This window comes from Varanus komodoensis, unplaced genomic scaffold (assembly GCF_004798865.1).
Source record: "Varanus komodoensis strain SLA01 unplaced genomic scaffold, ASM479886v1 scaffold42, whole genome shotgun sequence".
NCBI lineage: Eukaryota > Metazoa > Chordata > Lepidosauria > Squamata > Varanidae > Varanus > Varanus komodoensis.
In genome coordinates, this window is record NW_025335972.1 from 5316034 (window position 1) to 5335507 (window position 19474).

At 49.8% G+C, this 19474-nt stretch overlaps 2 protein-coding genes across 3 annotated transcripts in view; one reads left to right on the forward strand and one right to left on the reverse strand.

Annotated features, from left to right (window-relative positions):
- KEAP1 (kelch like ECH associated protein 1) overlaps positions 1–14102 on the forward strand; it is a 23819-nt gene extending 9717 nt beyond the window's left edge. The window contains exons 2-7 of one of the 2 annotated variants that reach the window (XR_006416018.1): positions 1351–2010; positions 4178–4863; positions 6008–6213; positions 7212–7388; positions 8916–9677; positions 10325–14102. Coding sequence is in view for 1 of the 2 variants with exons in the window: in XM_044443488.1 (XP_044299423.1) it covers positions 1351–2010; positions 4178–4863; positions 6008–6213; positions 7212–7388; positions 8916–9082 (1896 nt within the window). In the remaining variant the exon portion in view is untranslated. Of the gene's footprint in view, positions 1–1350; positions 2011–4177; positions 4864–6007; positions 6214–7211; positions 7389–8915; positions 9884–10324 lie in introns of those variants that run through there. The other variant, XM_044443488.1, reaches the window with a different exon arrangement.
- Positions 9884–19030, reverse strand: SPC24 (SPC24 component of NDC80 kinetochore complex). Its single transcript, XM_044443490.1, has 6 exons — positions 18941–19030; positions 15158–15348; positions 13249–13393; positions 11909–11998; positions 10362–10438; positions 9884–10273 (listed from the first exon to the last, which is right to left on the reverse strand). Exons 2-6 carry the CDS (start codon positions 15327–15329, stop codon positions 10170–10172), a joined length of 588 nt encoding a protein of 195 aa, XP_044299425.1. The 5' UTR covers positions 15330–15348; positions 18941–19030; the 3' UTR covers positions 9884–10169.
- Positions 19031–19474: the final 444 nt, after the last annotated feature.

The following is a 19474-nucleotide window of genomic DNA, read 5'->3' on the forward strand; positions in this document are numbered from 1 at the left end:
ATGCAGGAGGTGCAGTGGTTTAAACTGCTGTGCTGCTGGGCTGGTTGATCAAACATGGAAAAATATGGCACTTTGAATTCAGAAGTGCTATAGACACATGCCGGGCGGTCATGATGATGACACAGTTTGGATCTGGTGTCAGGATGGGGGATTGCAGCTGTTGCTCAGAGTGCAGGTTGCCTGGGGTGAGGCTCTTTATTCTTGTGTGGTGTCCAAGCCCCAACCATGCTGGCAGACCAGGCTGTTTAATCACAGAGGCTGGCTAGTTTGCAGGATTCTTGTAGCCTCTTTGATAGCATCAGTATTGATAAGGAGTTGAACCATAGGTCTTCCCTGAGGAGTGTGGATCTGGATTTCTGTCATAGTGCTGTGGTGCTTATAATGTAATGGCCAAAGGCAAAGCAAAACAGAACAATCCAAGGCTCTGTAGGTCTGGGGTGACTGAGCAAAACTGGAGGCAGAAAAGACGCCTCCAAATAGCATCTCTGAATTGGGACTGAATTGTTAACTAACTTGCTGAGTCATGCTGCGTGTCAGCTTCCTTGGGTGGCTTCTGTAACACAGGTGACCTAAGAGGAGGGAAACGGTCAATTGCTTGCTAATCCAGGGAAGTCACGCATTAGTTACTCATCTCTTGGCGTACATGTTGCCTCTCTGTCAATAGGAGAACAAAGAAGAAAAGACCTCTGAGCGCTATCCCTGTAGCAATACCTTGTTAAAACTTTTCTATATCCTTCAATCAAGGGTTTTATCCTCAACCAACCTGGTTCACTTTATACCTGAGAATGCAAATTCCTTGCTTTGTTTTGAACCCCAAGAGGCTTGGGTCGAGAGCCTCTGCTCCTGAGCAAGGCAAATCCCACAAGTCCTCAACAGGCCTTACCCTTTGACATGTGTGGGCACAGCATGTGGCTTCTAACCCCGGCCCAAGAGTCCAGCACAGATGCTCCCCAACTGTCTTCTTCCTATTGCTCCTTGCTCTCATAAGCCAAAGGCAAAGTATGGACTACGAATGCAGTGCAATTACGATAGTAACAACTTTTGCAAGTGTGGAAAGGGCTGGAAAGGGAGAACAAGTAGCTTACTACCTTCCCCAGCTGGATGCCTTCCAGATGTTTTGGACTCCAGCTGGAATGCAGCATGGCCAGTGGCTGGGAATGCTGGGAGCTGTTGCCTGAAACCCCTGGAGGGTGCCAAGTTGGCGAAGGCTGTAGCAGTGCAGAAAGGTTTGTGCCCTCTGCTCACAAAAGGCCGAGGCAGGAAAGGAGGCCCAGCTAAAGCCCTGCAGGTGAGCAGTGTCGCCCGGCTTTGCACCAAACCAGGCCTCTCGCTTCTGTGTCCCCTGTGCAGGTATGGAGACTTTGCTACCCGCTGGGGCTCTGTAGCCAGGCCCCCAGCCCAGCCTCTGTGACAGTCCGGGATTTTTCCTCTGTTCCTTCATGCGATGAGTCCGTGGCTGCTTCTGTGATGTACTCTCCAGAGTGCAAGGCGGAGGTGACCCCCTCACATGATGGCAGCCGCACCTTCAGCTACACCCTGGAGGACCACACCAAGCAAGCCTTCAGCGTCATGAACCAGCTGCGCCTGAGCCAGCAGCTCTGCGACGTCACCTTGCGGGTCAAGTACAAGGACCTTTCGCCGGCCGACTTCCAGGCCCACAAGGTGGTGTTGGCCTCCTCCAGCCCTGTCTTCAAGGCCATGTTCACCATGGGTCTCCGGGAGCAGGGCATGGAGGTCGTCCCCATTGAGGGCATTCACCCCAAAGTCATGGAGCGCCTCATTGAGTTTGCCTACACTGCCTCCATCTCGGTGGGCGAGCAGTGCGTGCTGCACGTCATGAATGGGGCCGTCATGTACCAGATCGACAGCGTGGTCCAGGCCTGCTGTGACTTCCTCGTGCAGCAGCTGGACCCCAGCAACGCCATCGGCATCGCCAACTTTGCCGAGCAGATCAGCTGCACAGAGCTGCACCAGCGGGCGCGCGAGTACATCTACATGCACTTCGGGGAGGTGAGTTTCTGCCCGTGAGGGATGGGGGGAGCGGTGCGCATGGCAGGAGTACCATGTGGGAAGCGGGATTCCAATGGCACCAGGGCATGGTGACCACGGAACCTCTCCTGAATCTGCCACCAGTCATTTTGGTGGGATGGTCTTAGCTTCTGGTATTATGAGAGACCTATTTGCTCTGCCAGACTTCCCCAGCCTGGTCATCAGAGGCATTTGGACTGCAGTTCTCAGAATTCCCATCCAGCAGGGCCTTTGACATGGGAATTCTGGGTGTTGCAGTCTAAACATGTCTGGAAGGCACAAGGTTGGGGAAGGCTGCTCTACATCAGGCATAATTTTGTACACATCTCTCATGTCTCCTCTTACATGCCTTCTGTCAAAAGCTAACCAGTCCCAGATGTTACACTCTTTCTCGGGGGGAGGGGGCTGCTTGAGCCTCTTGAACATTCTGGTTGCTCTTCCTGGCATCATTCCCTCCTCTGCAGTATTCACTTTTTGATACCCCGCATTGTTCAGAGTATTCATAATGTGATGTCACACAGAAGCCTCACTTTCTACCTAACTGCAAGGAAACTTATCCAGCCACTTGGATGGCTTCTTGTTCATCACGCAGTGCGCACACAATGCCATATTCTGTCTCTGCACCAAAGGGGCTGGAAATGTGTTTACATTTTGCTTAGAAAACTGGCAGAGACTTCGGGAAGCAGCCTGTGTTCTGTGGCCAGCATTGCAACCTGCCTGCCTTCTAGGCATGAGTGCAAATCCAGAACTGGACACGTTCTTGCCTGGTGTATAGCAAATGAGTGGCAAACGACCCCATTTACTAAAAAGAGTGGAATAGAAAGTGAAGGAAAGTATAGAGGTGCCTTACAAGGCTTGAACATCATTATCCTTTCCCAAAGCCAGGTGCATATATATAAACCTTTTCTTCAGTGTAGATGTGACACAACTGGTTGAGAAGCTGTCGCCATGGCCTCATGTCCGTGCTGTCCACATGACCTACATTCTTGACCAGATATCTGCCTCTATTTTCTTCTAAAATGTGATACATTTCAAGGATGCTGATCCTGAGAGGTGTTGGCTTAGAAAGGCAGTGGAGCAGCATTGTTGCTAAGCCCTCGAATGTTACTAGATTGAAAAACAGTTTACTTTTCTCCTTCTAATCATAAGAGCAGCCATCTCAAGAGTCAGAAGCAGGGTTCTAAAAAATGCGAGGCAGGCAGGCAGAGGAGGCATGGATGGCTTGTTGCCGCCTCCAACAGCTCGCCCGCTTCCCAGGATGCTGCTCCCCACTACTACATGGGTCAGTGTACTAGTCTGAATAGGCCTGGCAAGCAAAGAAACAGAAAAGATGAAGGCTGGGGAGATTGGCATTGATCAAATCAGGAGGAGTGGTTGGTGCTATAGAAATGGTGGCGCAGCGGATTGGAGAGCCAAGCAACCAGGGAAGCTCAGGTGCTGGTGGCAGCGGTGGGCCATGAGGACACACATGGACAGATTCAGGGAAAGGAAAAGGAAGAAAATACAGCTGGAAGGATTTATAATAATGTGGGACTAGGATCCATGGGACTTTATTTACATGCTGGCTCCCAAAAATTAGAAACATGCCATGGGCTGAGACTGCCCTCAGGCTGCAAACCAAGAGACAGGACATCAGCCTGGCATCATGTTGACTGAATGTCCAAAGCAAACTGTCCTGTGAGCAGCGATGGGGAGACTAAACAGAGTCCCGTTGCTCGTAGGGGCCCTGGGTCCGCTGCAGTTAGACTTCAACATCAATGTAAAGGGAGAGTTTGGCCAGTGCTGCTTCTCGTCTGCATTTCCAGTTGGGTTTCAGGAACTGTGTGTAAAACTGGAGACTTTTTGGTAGCCGGCTCACCGGATTCAGAATTGGCAACTCACACATGTTGCAGGCCCTGTGAGGCGCCAGAACAGCTGCATAGAGCTGGCATATTGTGGTGCACTAAGTGTGGAGCTGGGCTTTGGGCTCGGGGGGATGCTTTAGTAGGGAGGGCCAGTGACGCAGCCGTGGGAGGGGCACGTCGGTCTCTGGGAAGGGCCCCTGGCACACCTGCTTGCTGCCACCAGCAGAAGTCTCAGTCCTGGTGGGAGCAGGTTCCTCCGCTCACGAGGGTCCACGCACGCTGATGCTTTGCCTGCTGCTTTGCAGGTGTCGAAGCAGGAGGAGTTCTTCAACCTCTCGCACTGCCAGCTGGTGACGCTGATCAGCCGGGACGAGCTGAACGTGCGCTGCGAGTCCGAGGTCTTCCATGCCTGCATCAACTGGGTGAAGTACGACTGCGAGAACCGGCGGCTCTACATCCAGGCCCTGCTCAGGGCTGTGCGCTGCCACTCGCTCACTCCGCGCTTCCTGCAGATGCAGCTGCAGAAGTGTGAGATCCTCCAGTCGGACTCTCGCTGCAAGGACTACCTGGCCAAGATCTTCCAGGACCTGACCCTGCACAAGCCAACAAAGGACGTGTCCTGCCGCACACCCAAAGTGGGGCAGCTCATCTACACGGCGGGTGGCTACTACCGCCACTCGCTCAGCTACCTGGAAGCCTACAACCCTTCTGACGGCTCCTGGATCCGGCTGGCAGACCTGCAGGTGCCCCGCAGCGGCCTGGCCAGCTGCGTGGTGAGCGGCCTTTTCTATGCTGTGGGTGGGAGGAACAACTCCTCCGACGGCAACATGGACTCTGACGCCATTGACTGCTATAATCCCATGACCAACCGGTGGTCTCCCTGCACTCCTATGAGCGTCCCCCGTAACCGGATTGGTGTGGGTGTGATTGACGGCATGATCTACGCAGTGGGCGGCTCTTTTGGGAGTACCCATCATAACAGTGTGGAGAGGTGAGGGGGCGGACTGGGCACTGGGGGCAAATGTTATTCCTCAGCTGGAAAACCGCTTAGGTTTCCTGACACAGTTCTGGACCGTGCACAAGGACCGAGTGACAACTGTCAACTGTGCCACTGGTGTGTGTAGGCAGAAGTGGGTGACTGAAGATAACTTATTTGCAAAAGCAATGAGAATTGCTGGGGTGTTCCAGACAAGGCGTTCCTTGTCATTGCCTTGTCTTATTTTAGCGGGGAAGGGGTGTCAGACATTATTTACAACTTGGAGCCCTCCCATTTTTTCCACTGGCTGCTTCCATCTTTCTTCTTCCTGTGGTTGAGAAGGAAAAGATGAAATAGCCACACAAGCCCTTCTCCTGGCCAGTCCTAGGAGCCCACCTTCTAGAAGCACCCACTGAAACGCTCTCAAGAAGGTACAAGTACTTATAAGTTAGAAAGGGGAGAAGCAGTAAGCAGATTGATTTAGGAGCTGCTGATTTAAAAAAAAGAAGAAGCTGTGAAAGAAGCAGCTGATTTGACCTTCACTGCTGGAGCCTGGCTGAGAGTTGGTCACTGCTGGTCAAGCTGAGCAAGTCTGTTGTAACCTTCGGGTCAGCAGCTACTTCTGTCGAGCTCCACTGTGTCCCCGCTGTCCCTCCAAACGTGCTTTTGTTTCACAAAAAAGGTGGCGTCCATTTGGCATGCCGGAAGCGTTAATCTGAGCTCTCAAGCAAGCTACATTGAACCCTTGCACATGGTGATGCAATGTTGCAGAGTAGTTTGTCACCACATTTAGGTGGCAAGCCGCCTCTTTTTTTTTTTTTTTTTCTCCTTACGGTGGAGGGTCACCCCATGGACTTGCACAGTGGTCTGTAGCATGGGCCAACAGGGGTGCTGTGTCTGGGGTGTGAATGTGGCCCCCGTCCTCCTGCAATAGCTCACCCCTGACTAAAGGGAAGGACTCGGGGAATGGCAGCCCTGGGTCTCTCCCCAGGCCCCGGAGTGAACCACCAGCAGAGTTGGCCCCTGCAGCCCCTGCTCCCGCTCACCCCTCTTGCCTCTGCAGGGAGAGCCCAGAGCTGGCCCTGCCCTGCCCACGGCTGACGCCTTCCTGGGCTCACTTAGCAGACTTGCCCTGAGGTGGCTGCTCCTCTTCTTCCAGGTATGAGCCGGAGTGTGATGAATGGCAGCTTGTGGCACCCATGCTCACCCGGCGGATCGGGGTTGGCGTCGCTGTGCTGAACCGGCTCCTGTACGCTGTGGGGGGCTACGATGGCACCTGCCGCCACAGCTCCGTGGAGTGCTACCACCCCGAGCGGAACGAGTGGGAGATGATTGCCCCGATGAGGACTGTCCGGAGTGGAGCTGGTGAGTGAGGTGGCAGCCAGTGGGTTCTGCCAGGAAGGGCGCACCTTCCCTGCTGGCTGTGCAGGGATCAGGGTCACCTAGTGGCCCTCTCCTCCCCGCTGCCTGAGTCAGGGGGCTCTATTTGGGCTCTTCAGACCCACAGGTCTGCTTGTTGCCAGAATGGGAGCTAGGGAGGCCAGCTCCTGGCCATGGTGAGGAAAATGCCTTGGGTACAATGCCAAACCCACTGCAGGCCCTTGGCAAGGCAACCTCCAGGCCTCCCTGCCTCAGGGAGCCTGCCTTTTAATTTTTTAAATTTATTTTCCGATTGATATCCTGCCTTTTTCCTGCAAAGGGCTCAAGGCAGCTTACATCTCCTCCTCCATCTTATCCCCACAACAGCCCTGTGAGGTAGGTTGGGCTGAGAGTCTGTGACTGGCCCAAAGTCACCCAGTTGGCTCCATGGCTGAGCGGGGACTAGAACCCAGATCACCTGAGTCCCAGTCCCATGCTCTTAACCACTACGCCACACTGGCCTTCCCACCTTCCTGGCTCTCTGCTGCTCTGGTACTGAGCCAGAGTTGTGGATTTATCAGAAGCCGGTCGACTGGGGGCCGAAGCCCGGCTACAGAACCGAGAAGTGCCGCTTGTTTTGCCGGCTTTCCTGCCATGGGGGACTGCGCAGTAGAAAGGCAGCTTCTCCCAACTCAGGCTCACCCCTTCTCTGCCCTCTTACTGCCACCAAAAGCAACAGTGCCCAGATCAGAAAAGTGGCCCGGACAGGAAGGTGGTTGAAGCTCTGGTGTGGAACCTGTGACCCACTTGAAGTTGGATTCCAACTCTCATCAGCCCAAGCCAGTGGGGGAGGGGTGAGGGAAGTGGGAGTCCCACAGCATCTGGAGGGCCAGGGGTTCCTCCCTGCTCTGTCAACGCTCTGTGAGGTTGCCTCAGAATAGTGTGCCAGGAGTGGTGACGGAGCTCAGGCATGTCTGCCTTGACACAGTGGTGTTCCCCTGCAGGGGTCTGTGCCCTGAATAACTGCATCTATGCCATGGGGGGCTACGATGGCACCAACCAGCTCAACAGCATGGAGCGCTACGATGTCGAGACAGGCACCTGGTCCTTTGTGGCACCTATGAAGCACCGGCGGAGTGCCCTGGGGGTCACCGTGCACCAGGGCAAGATCTACGTACTGGGTAAGCTGGGGAAGGGCAGATGGCAAGTGCTTCCATGCTGCAAGGCAGGTGGCCCTGCGCAAAGGCCCTTGTACGCTGTGTGTCCAGCACGGAGTGGTTTTAGTTCCCCTTGCAAAAGCATGGAAGCAATGCTGCAATTTTCCATTAACCAAGTTTTGCTTGGCGTGACTTTGTTGAGATTGATCGACTGGAATGATTGCAGCAGCAATCAACCGGATAGGCTGGTTGTTGTATAACATTGGCGCTAGGTTTGTTGCCCTGTCCAGGGTTTCTCTGGCAACTACTTGAACAAATTGCAGTTTATTTTATCAGTCCCTTGGTGTGTTGTTCTCCTCCTCCTCCACCTGCTCCCTCCTTGTATCCCAGATGCCCTTGCTGCACGACAGGACCGACATGCTGAGCAGCTAGGGTTTGGCCCTCTTGCCCTCTGCCTCCGTAGCCTGCAGAATCTATGACCAACCCCCAGGTCACAAACAAGAAAACATCTGGAGCACACCATGGCAAGGGGACCTTAGGCAGGATAAACCTGCTGCCCTCCAGCTCCCAGCATTCCTCATTATTGGCCAAGTCCAAACATTTGGAGGGTGCCAGGTTTGGGGAAACCTGATTCACAAAGTGTCCCTGAGCTCTTATCCTTCAGCTCCATATTTTCATGAAGGCTTTATCTTCCTGCGGAAGATACGTTTAACTGTATCTGCCTTTATTCCTGTCTTGTCATTTGTATCTCTGAATTTAGAATGCAAATTCCCAGGATCAGAGACCCATTTGTTCTGTTAAATCATTCTGTAAAGTGCCCTAAGATCATCCAAGCTTGGCCTGCACAGCAGAAGTGAGCACGTCAAGTCGCTACCTTTCCGACTAAGGATGAGCCATGCTGGCAAAAGGCAGGGATTTTTCACCTGGTTGACTTGCTGGAAATAACTTCAGGAACCTGCCAGGAGGAGGAGGTTAACAGTGGCTTTATATTAGCTCTGGCAACAGAGGCAATATGTCTGTCAAAGCCATTGCTGGAAAACACAAGCAGGAAGGTGCTGTTTGCTTGTGGGCCCCACTGGGGCATCTGGTTCGCCACTGCAAGAAACAGGTCAGGCTGTGGTCTGCGCCAGCCAGGCTCGTACGTTGCTTATTTTCCTGGTTGCTCCAGTTTCACATGGCTGGCCTGCCGTGCCCTTTCCCTCAAGAGCAGCCTGACTGCCACTGTGAGTGACGAGCTCCCCCACATGGCACAGCTCCCTGCTGCACATTCCAGTGGATTTCCCTAACTCCCCCTGCTGCTGTTGCAGTCCAAACCCTGGGCAGCTGCGTTTGCTGGGGGTGGGCAGGGAACAGCTCTCCAAAACCCCCACAAACAGCCGCCCTCAAAGAAGCCCTGCTGCCAAAGTACGGCTGACCCACGAAGTCAGGCCAGCCAGGGTAATTAGGCAAATTGGCATAGCTTGCGAACTTCCCTGTAGCCGTAGAGTCGCTGTCTCCATAACAAGGTCTCAGCCCCACACTGTGCTAACTGTTGAGTCTTCCCCCCTGCAGGTGGCTATGATGGCGACACTTTCCTGGACAGTGTTGAGTGTTATGACCCCGCCACTGATACATGGACAGAGGTTACCCACATGACATCCGGCCGCAGTGGCGTGGGGGTGGCCATCACCATGGAGCCATGCTGCAAACAGGCCAATAAGCAGAAGTGCCACTGTTGAAGGCAGGAGGGGGGCTGAGTGTCGCTGGAGGAAGGACCACCCATTGGAGAGGTTTGAGTATTAAGGCCTGCCTGCTGCCAAGACCTGTTCTGCCACAATCAAGGCGAAGTGCCAACACTGGGTAGAATTTCCCTGCCCCACTTGCCCTTCCGTAATGAGGGTGAAGAACCGCTTGTAGACTCGGCTTTGCCGGGCTAGCTGCAGCTGATTTGTTCTTGCCTCTCCACATGAACCCTGCCTTGCTCTTGGCTCAGGTCAAGCAGGAAGAACTGTGTCTACAGAAACTGAAGGAACACATTTGATGTTTGCTGAAAACTAATACTTCTTGAAAGGCTCTTCAAGAATAGTTTAATTATGGAGTCTCCGATGCACGAATGGGAAGGAGTATTTTGTACATAGACTGTTCCTGCTCCTTTCAAATGGGTTTTGTACAGATATTTTGACAACACACGCAACTCAGAATTTATCCAAACTTCTTTCTTCTTCTCCCTGTTCTTACTGATACATTCATGGGAAACTTGTCAAGGTGTAAATGGAGAAAGCAGGGATGGGGAAGTTGTCTTTGGGCTGCTGCTCTGTGACTGATGAGTTGCAGGTAAGTGAATAGAAATCAGCCCAAATGCAAGAGCTCAGGCAGACCATGCCCAAGGTGCTTGTCTATTACCCCAGTGAGGTACTTGCACCATTTCTTTCTTCCCAACCAGCATTGCAGCCTCCCAGAAGGCATGCTGGTGTGAAAAGAACCGGTTTTCGAATTTCCCTTCACACATGAATTAAACACCTTTTGTGATTAGTACTAAATTTTAGTTTTCTCTAGTCTTATTTATTGAAACAGGGCTGTCCAGCGCACAGCTCTTGTCAAAACCATACGTCAGAAAGAAACAGCTGAGGACGTTTTTATGGCAGAAATGTGCCGTAAAGGCTGTTATCAGAGCGCCCCTTCCCATCATTCCTCACTATCAGTTGTGTTCACTAGGGCTCTGGAGAGCTGAAGACCCACATCATCTGGACTGCTGCACATTGTCCATCCTTGGTCCATGTCCGTATCTGTAGCCTCTTTGCTTCTGCTTCTCCCGGGCCACTCCATTCACCAGTCGGTACTCACCAGGCTCCACAGGTAGTTACTGATGAAGCAGCGGGAGAACTCGGTGCTGAGGTAGATAGGTTGAGCGATGTCTGGCCCATAGTGGGCTGAGCGCAGGAAAGGATTAAGGCAATAACACTTGTTTCCTTCCTGGCAAGGGAACCCCACCCCCGATTGCCTGCAGATAAAGGATACTTCCTTTGATCACCTCTGGTTCACAGGAGTAGTCCCAGTCAATGTGGCAGATCGCGTAATAAAGATGCACAAGATACCTGCAAGGCATAATGGAACCGATGAAGTTGCCTCCTCAGATGGCCAGTGGTGCTCCAAGATCTTCACTGAGATTCCAGCACCAGCATCTCGGGGTTTTGGCATGCAGTGTCCACTGCAGGCCCTACAGCCCCTCCTGGTGATCCTCAGGCCATAGTGTGCCGAAGACTTTTATGCTGTTCCTCCACACCCACCCCAGCCCCTCTCTGCATGATCACACATAGCTAAAATTGACATTTGTACAGCACTTTCAAAGGTTCAAGGTGTTTAACCCGAATTATTTTGTTACGTTTCTTCAAAGCGGGTTGGGCACCTTGTAGCTTTCCAAATGCTGCACCCTACAATTCGCATCAGCCCAAACCAGCATAGTCAATGGGAAGGATCACAAGAATTGTGCCTCTCCAATGTTTAAGCCTACAGGCTGCTTTCCTTTGCCTGAAAACAGCTTTACAGAGTAGTCCCGCAGCCTAGCGTCTTCCAGATTGGTTGGCATTTAATTCCCAGTGGACATGCTGGCTGGGAATACCAGTAGTTGCAGCCCAAATCATTTGGAGGGCATCAGGTTGGGAGAAATGAATGTGCAAGAGAAGGTGGTACAACTGCCCCTATTGCAGATGGGGAGGAGGGCTTCTCTGAGGCCATGCAACCCATTTGCGGCAAGTGAATGTGAACTGGGCACTGCCCAGTTTGTACCTCAATCTCTCAGCCTCTGTGCTACGTGAAATGATACAAGAAAAGTGGTAGCAGAAAGCTCCCTACTCCTATAGTAAGCGCACCACCTGTGCCTTCAGTTAACTGTCCTGTTCAAAGACACTGCTAAGCAGGGAGCATATGGGTGTCAGTTCTTCGCACCACGGTGACCAAATAACATAAATGGAACACACGTATCACACATTCAGAAAGGCTCCACTGGCCATTCATTAAAGGTGGACATCTTTATGTTTGAACTGAGAAGCCAAGAGGCTTAGGGCAGGTAGCTAATAGGACAGCCAAAGCCAAGTTCTGAGTTGGGATGAAGCCCCTTAATTTTTTGGCACAAGGTACCCTGATTTTAAGCAAAGGTATTTTCATTGTGGTCAGGCAGAGGGCACAACAGGACAGAAGACCCTGACACAGTTTCCCAGTAGCGTAAACCATTGTTCAGCTGGACTGGCTGCCCGATGCACTAACCAGCTAGACCTGGAATATGGCAACAATCCAGCAGCTCTCAACAGAACACTGTCCCCTCACTATACAAGCAAAGGAATCCTGTAATGAAACAAGCTTGTACCTTAAGTCATGAATGTCATTCATTACCCTGTGGAACAATGGACAGTGAGGCAAAGGCCCTTGTTGCTGGCTTGCGTGGCAGAGACCTCAAATAGCTCCGTGTCTACTAAGGATACCCCGTGCAAAAGCCTAACTTATCATCTCCACCCGTTCCCCATGAGTTGACCTGGAAATAAAAGAAGCAGGAGGAGGCCTTTACTCACTTAGCTGCCATGCATGTTTCAGCTGCTTCAGCCATGCTCTTCTCCTGCTTGATTTCTTCTCTCAGTGCCTCCAGCTCTTTCCTTAATTCAGTACATCTTAAAAGTGAAGGAATTTTCTTTCCAAATGCTTTCCAAAAACACGGGTTAGCAACATTCAATCCTCCAGATATTTTGGTGTACAACTCCTGTGATTCCTTACCAGTGGCTATGCTGGTTAAAGCTGGTGGGATTTGTAGCTGTTAAGGTGCTTTGGCCTACAAATCACCCAAATCTACCTGAAACCGACAGCTGCTAATTATTTTAGCAGGGCGATAGCTCATTGTGGACAAAAGCAGTAACATTCCCTTCTACAATCCCAGCCCAATTTTTATCTGAAGTAGTATCTGAGGTAACTGGAGAATTTTCCAGCGAGGGCTATCTGAAACACCTTCTGATCCCCTTGTAAGAGTAGACCAGAAATGGAGCCACATGCAGTGAAATGAAAGATCCTTACTTCACAGCATGGGCAGCTGAGCTAGGGAAAAACTTCAGTGGAGAGTTCTGGCTAGGAAAGGCCAGAATTAGGTTGAGCTGTAGCCTCTCCAGCAGCAGAAGTGAGCTGACAGAGTGTCAAGCCTCTCTGGCAAAGAATCTCCTGACTCGCTTGTTCATGCAAGGGTAAATGCTGGTGTAGATAAGGAGCCACTTCATATAGAACAGGGCCACAGTGTAAATAGTGTTTCACCAGGCCCAGAATGGTCATCTAAGCTCAAGTTCTCGAGATCTTTCCCAGTTCTGCTACCCAAGAACTTGCAGCGGGAGGTACAATGGACTGAACAGGGAACAGTCAGCATTCCAAGTACATGCTGTCCTGGTGAGCTCTGGCAAATCACAGAGCTTACCAGATGCACAACTTTTAGCCCTCCAGATGTTTTGGCCTACAATTCCCATAATGCCTTACTATTGACTGTGCTGACTAGGGCTGAGAGCCATAGGCTAAAACTTTTGGAGGACTGGACACCCTGCCATCAAGGAAGCAGAGGGAAAGGAAGCAAGAGGCATGGTCTGGTCAGTATTACCCTTGCTTAATGAGACTCACTGTTCTGAGAAGAGTGACTTTCTGTGAATAACTCATGATAAACTACCCAGAGTATGCAGCTGGAATGCACCCTGCAGGTCTTTATTTACAGAGGGGAAAAAACCTTGCTTAACCGGGGCAGGAAAGTTCATTTAGAACAATAACAACTAAGGTTACCAAGCAGTCACCAACTTCTGCGGGGGTTTTTGGTCTAAAAGGTGAGTCATGTTTGGAAGGACAAAACATCTATGATTCAGCCCCAGAGGCTGATGTGGAAGGATATCTGGTGCTGGTCCTCTGTTTGTCATCCTTCTCACTTGCCTGCAGCAATTCATCTTCTATTTTCTGCAACTTTTGGAGGCTTGCGTTCAGCTCTTCTTCCTGGTCAGCCAGCTTCTGGGCCACTTTTACCTCAGCAGTCATAAGCTCTGCAATGACGAAAAAGGAGCCTCCAATTAAAATGTAGCTGGCAGGCACGCTTGCTCTGCTAGCAGTGACACCAGCTCCTTGTTTTCACGCACCAGAGCAATCTGCATGACTCCACAAATCACCTCAGCAATCCACACTTCATTGGATGTGCTGTTCATGCACTTTAAAGCCTGGAAGCAAGAGTAGGCAACCTGGTACCCCCCAGACACTTTGGACCAGAACTCCCATCATCTCACAGGACTGGATGTGCTGGCTGAGGCCGATGAGAATTATCCTTTGAGATAGCCAGATGGTGCCAGATTGTTTGTTCCTGCCATAAACAGCCTTGGGTCAAGTTGCCTTAAACGGCTACCTGTTCCCATATGAGCCTCCCCAGCCACATTACACCTTCTGCAGGGGCCCTGTTCCGCATGCCCTTGCCATCTAAAAACAAGGAACAGGGACACAGGACAGAGCCTTCTTTGTAGTGGTGTCCAAGTTGTGAAAGTCTCCCTAATGTCCAATGCACTTCTTCACTGCTGGCCCTTAGACTGCAGCCTAAGGCAGCCCTATCACCAGCAAAACTTTGGGATGGCCGGATTCTTTTCTGATAAGTGTTTGTGGATTTTGCTTTGCTAATGTTTCTGCTCTTGAGAATGTTTTTGCTTGAAATTTTACCTTTGTATTGTTCTTGATACCTATACACCCCCATAAAGGTTTTTAACTGAAGCCTTCCTAGATCTGCTTAATGGTAATGGAAAGCATCCCTCTTGCAGGTCCATAAGCCTTCACATTGACTTTGCAGCAAGACAGGCTTGATCGCATCTCCCAAGCCACACCAGAAATGAAACGACACAGGCCCAAACCCAAATTATCTGGCATGCATAGAAAACTCAAGGAATTGGGTGGCTCATGGAAATCATAAATAATGACTTACCAGGAAGTTAAGTCAACATATTCAATCAGAAAAAAACACCCCCAGCACAGATGCTGCTCAGGTGTGGGGGAAGCTCTTGGTGTTAACTTGCTGAGATCCTAACATGGAAGTTCCATTCATTTTTCCAAACCTCACAAGTCAGTCAATGCAGGCTTGATTCAGTAGACCACAGGCAAGGAGGTAAAGCACTCCAGGAAGCTGCCAGCCAAGGATATGCCCGCGGATTCAGTCTGAACATTTCTGCCTCATCTTACTTCAGGTGCAGGCAACCTGATCTAGTCCAAAACATTTGGGGGGCAACTTCCATAAGCCCCAGGCAGCATGGTCAGTGATGAAGGATTTATGGGAGCCATAGTCCAAAACATCTGGAAAGCATCATGATGCCCAGCCCTACCCTACGCTACACCTGAAGGCAAATTTCACCTCCATGCCCACCACCCATCCCATGGTCACCTAAATCAACAGATTTTCATTATTCTTAGTAATGTAAAAGGCTGCTTCTGTGGGGCTTCTCCAAGGCTCAAGCAGCACAATTCTATTGCACATCTTGGATCAGTTCCTGCAACTTCAGACAATTTTTGCAGGTATCTTAATAAGTGAGCATGTGTGTGCACGTGCCTGCATGCCCGTACACACACACACACCTAGCCCTCTCTTTAAAGGCTCCAAATCCTGTGCTAACACTGCACAAGTTAATGCCTGCCATTTAAACTCCAGCAATAGCCTAGGAACACACAAAACTATAGTATTCTTTCAGCCCCAACTAGCACCACACATTTTGGAGACAAGCATGCCAAAGGGCCCCCACACCACACAAGGTTTCCAGACAGCACAGGGCAGAGAGTACCTTGGATCAGCTGTTTTGTAGTCTTTTGAGTTTCCAGGAGTTTGTCAATCATCTGTTCCTGTTTGGTCAGGATGTGCTTCAGCATGTTCATGGCCTTGCCTCCACTCATCAACTTAAGCAGCTCCTTGCTCACCTTCTCCATATCTTTTACTTGCTCACTGACAGCATCCATTCCGGTTTAGTAGGCCAAGCTAAAGGAAAGGTAAAGACCCTGAGCACTGGGGGGATTCCTTGTAAGCCAGTCTCCAGCAGCCAACAGAGGGAAAGTAAACTCCTGCCTCATCTGCTGCCCCATGTGTAAACGTCTTGCATGGACCAGAAAAGGTAGAGTCTGGACTTGCCATCCACCATATCTTACTCAGACAGGCAGTGATCATTTGCCTTCCCATTTTTGCTGGTCCCCATCAGGAACAAACAAAGAACCACCTGTTTTTTTGTGAAAACAGAAAACAGCACGTGTTGACTGCCTCACACAGGCTTTCTTTCAGATTTTATACTATTGGCAACACCAGTGCCATGTAGATAAGCACACCTGCCATGTAAAAAGCAAAGCAACTCATGAAATCTCTTTCCTTTGCAATATTCTACTTAAAAACTGGTGGGAATTGTTTTTAGTTCCTGTCCAGTTTGAACAAGAACCGGCTTAGTTGAAAGCACATATTCTGAAGTGGTTTCTACAACTTTTCCATGAAAAGTTTTCCACTTCAGAAGTTCATGAGTAACAATGAGTGGGTGCCAATTCAGCAAGTCAGGCAATTCTGAAGGTATAATTAATGCTTGACAGCTGATAATTCCTAGCAAATATGAGGAAATACATAAAAGCCATTGAATTTCCCACATATGCCATTGAAATACATCTGACTCTCAGTGTGAAATGGAGCAAGCCACAGGAACTGCAAAACTGAAGGCACTCCAACCACCTCAATGGCAAGGAGCTGAACTTTGATGAAATTGATTATTGGTTCTCAGCATGTCACACAGAGTTCCTTTGGTTGCTAAAATTCATTAGTGCGTCTAAAATTTTCAATAACTTAGTTTTTCAACTACCCCTAAAATTTAAGCAACACCATTGTCTTTAAAGATTTACTATTATTCTATAAAAATTATATAACATTTAAATCATATTAAGTGTGCTTTAGTTTCCCCCGCCAAATTATCTCCAATCCTCGTGGTATATTGAGTCACAAATTAACACAGCATTCTTTGTTTAGTAAATACAAATAAACATGCTAAATTAGACCTTTCTCTAGATGATCCAAAAACTTTATGTAAACCAAAAATTTACCAAATATATGACCAACGTAGTTCAAAGTTTTCCAGGAAACACTCATCACTGATTTAAAAAAGATGTCAAAATCCCTTCAGTTCAAGGCCAAACTCCATTTCAGACAAGTTCTCAGGGGCCACATTCCAGTGCTTGGGCACAGCTTGAAGGCAAAATGGGAAGGGCCAAAATACTTCTATATTGTAGTTTAAAGCTCTCACTGCCAGGAACTAAGCCTTAGGAGGGACATTTCACCTTAGGAGGTGCCAAGTTAAAGGGGCATGGCCATCTGGGGAACCCAAGACCTGGATTTCCTAAGATTCTGCAACCCTCATTTAAGGAAGCCATGCAGGTGAAATGAAAAAAAAATGTTACATGACTGGAACATTGCTGATTTCCAGCACTGAAAACATGCAACACCCCTGCCCCAACAAAACACGATCCAAAACTGGAAGATTTTGCTGGTCATAGGACTTTTCTTCAATTTGGGATCCTGTTTGTTTTTTCCCCAAGATGCTGAATGCACCAATGGCTACAAACTCCACCTCTGTGCTCAACCTCTGACCAGAACCATAGGGAACTGAACATACATATACAAATTTTATTAGGAGATTGAGCAGCTTTGCTGAAGCTTGGCCTCCACTTATGACCTACAGCCTAAGTCTGGCTGTATCCTGTGATTTACTTGCTCCTTTGAATCAGTACATGAAATGTACGCCTAAGTCTTAAAATCCCCACTCCTCAGCCCACCAGCTTATGCCTTCCTGTGTGCACCTAGCCCTGTGTGGGCTCTGGTAGCTCCACCACTGCCTCACAACATCTAGGCCCTCTGCCCTGCCTCCCAGGCCTATTTCCACCAACACAAAGAGCTGGCAGAGCAAACATGGGCAAAGAACAGGGCTGGCGTGGAGAAGGAGCAGCATGCTAGTGAGAAGGCCCAGCCAGCTGCATCTAGTATATTGTTTCCTACTCCAAGACTAGGCCTCTTATGTTTTCCCCTTACCAGCTTTCTCCACACAATGTATGGTTAACCTTCCAAACAACACTACATAATCTTCCACCATGACTGAGGTTTTTCTCTTTTTTGTCCAACAGATCTGCTGCTGCAAAGGCACCACTCTGCAACTTTCCCTGCTCAGCAGCTGGCATGTTTGTCCTCTGACATCACAGCAGCTCACTCACTAGCTGCAAAAGCCTGCAAGTGGTAGGATTTGGGCTTTGCCTGTTGTTTAAGCTTTCTGATAAGTAAATCACATCTTGAAGAGCTTAAAAGCAGGAGGGGAAAAACAGACCAATTAGATTCAAGTGAAGGCTACACAGGCCATCTCCAGAAAATGATCTGAAGATATATAATGCGGTAACCTTGCTAAAGTTAAACAGGCCTGTATCTGATCAGTGCAGGAACAGGAGACCAACAGAAAGCCTACTATGAGCCTGTCTGTGAGTGAATTTGCTGGAGAAAAAGCAATGAAACCTGGATTTCCTAGCAAGAAAATGGCACTCATGGTAGATGTAAGTGTAATAATAATAATACAAATAAAGAGCAGCCTTCACCCTTTGATAACCTCACCATGGTGAGGGTGTTCAAAGATAGACTGGACATGCGCATGGTGGGCATGTTGTGAGTGGAGGCGGCTGGAGCCGGGGTCAGACTAGATAGCCTGGGAGGCCCCTTCTGACTCGCCTTGTTTCTATGTTTCTAGAATTCATAAACAAAGGGCACACACTGTCTTTCAAGACCTGGAGACAGACCTGTGGCACTGAGGCACCAATCCACTCTGTTCAACATGCAGTTGTAAATCTGGAAATATCCCTAAGGAAACATCCTTGCTCAGAACCCAGTAGGCGCCAGTGAAGTACCGGAATCAAGCGGCCCCTACAGAATCCTCCATATTCTCTCTTCCGCATTAAAACTGCAGTTGCGGGCATTTGAATGAACGGTAAATGGCCCACCAGTCAGCCAGCGCTGCAGTACTTCGTGCTGCACAGTATACTCTCGACAGACCCGCTTCCTTTCAAACCACCGCCATAAACCAAAGTACGCAGATTCTATTCACGCTCTGCACATGCTCCAAGGCTCCCTTGCCGCCTGAAGGGTTGAGCCTCGAGCAATCGGAAGTCTCCAGGCCAGGTCCCAATTCTCAGATTAGGAATCTTGGAGAAGATCGGACAGCTCGGGTCAGCTTTCCTTTTCCTTCAACCTACCCTCATGCATTCCTAGAGATCAACCCTGACTGCTCTTTAGAAGGCCAGATCCTGAAGATGAAACTATGGCCACCTAATGAGAAGGAAGGACTCACTGGAGAAGACCCTGATGCTGGGAACAACTGATGGGAAAAGAAGAAGGGGATGGCAGAGGATGAGGTGGCTGGATGGAGTCACTGAAGCAGTCGGCGCGAGCTTGAGTGGACTCCGGGGGATGGTGGAGGACAGGAGGGCCTGGAGGAATGTTGTCCATGGGGTCGCGATGGGTCGGACACGACTTCGCGACTAACAACAACACCCTCATGCATACATACCTTCACACGTACCTCCTTTGCCGACTAACCACACACCACTTTCCAAGAAGATTCCAAAACTGGCGCCACTAGAACCCGGAGGGAATAATCCGCTTCATGGGCCGCGCCAAGCCTAGAAAAGCAGTGATTGGCCACTTCGTCGCACGTGGGCTCATCAACAGACATTTATGCGTCTTCCCAGCTTCCTCCCGTCAGCCGTGGTTCCAACAATAGAGCTAGAAAATGTCTATAGAGTCGCACGCCATTGCAAGTCTTATATTGACAAGAACTTCCCTGTCTTAAATGTAACCTATTCTCAGTTTTAGATTAAGTGCTTAATACGTTTAACATGTCGAAGGCTAAATGTCATCACTCTAGAGATAACGGCCGATGGCAATTTTCACGTTTTGTCCCGGAAGTTTATACTATTGTGCTACTCTAACTTTTAAACTCATATGATCTGTCTCGCAGTAACGACTAGCTTCATCATCTGCGCATGCGCTTATGTCTTGTCTCCGCCGCCGACGCAGTCCTGGAAAGCTCCAGTGTAAGTAA

What these genes read in the sequence shown, in the direction of transcription:
- SPC24 (XM_044443490.1), bottom strand. Translation starts at nt 15,329, where the DNA reads ATGGATGCTGTCAGTGAGCAAGTAAAAGATATGGAGAAGGTGAGCAAG. An exon ending in AAACAGAGGACCAGCACCAG is followed by an intron (nt 11,999 to 13,248) that starts ATATCCTTCCAC and finishes TTTAAGATGTAC; the next exon opens with TGAATTAAGGAAAGAGCTGG. An exon ending in ACCAGAGGTGATCAAAGGAA is followed by an intron (nt 10,274 to 10,361) that starts GTATCCTTTATC and finishes TCCTGCGCTCAG; the next exon opens with CCCACTATGGGCCAGACATC.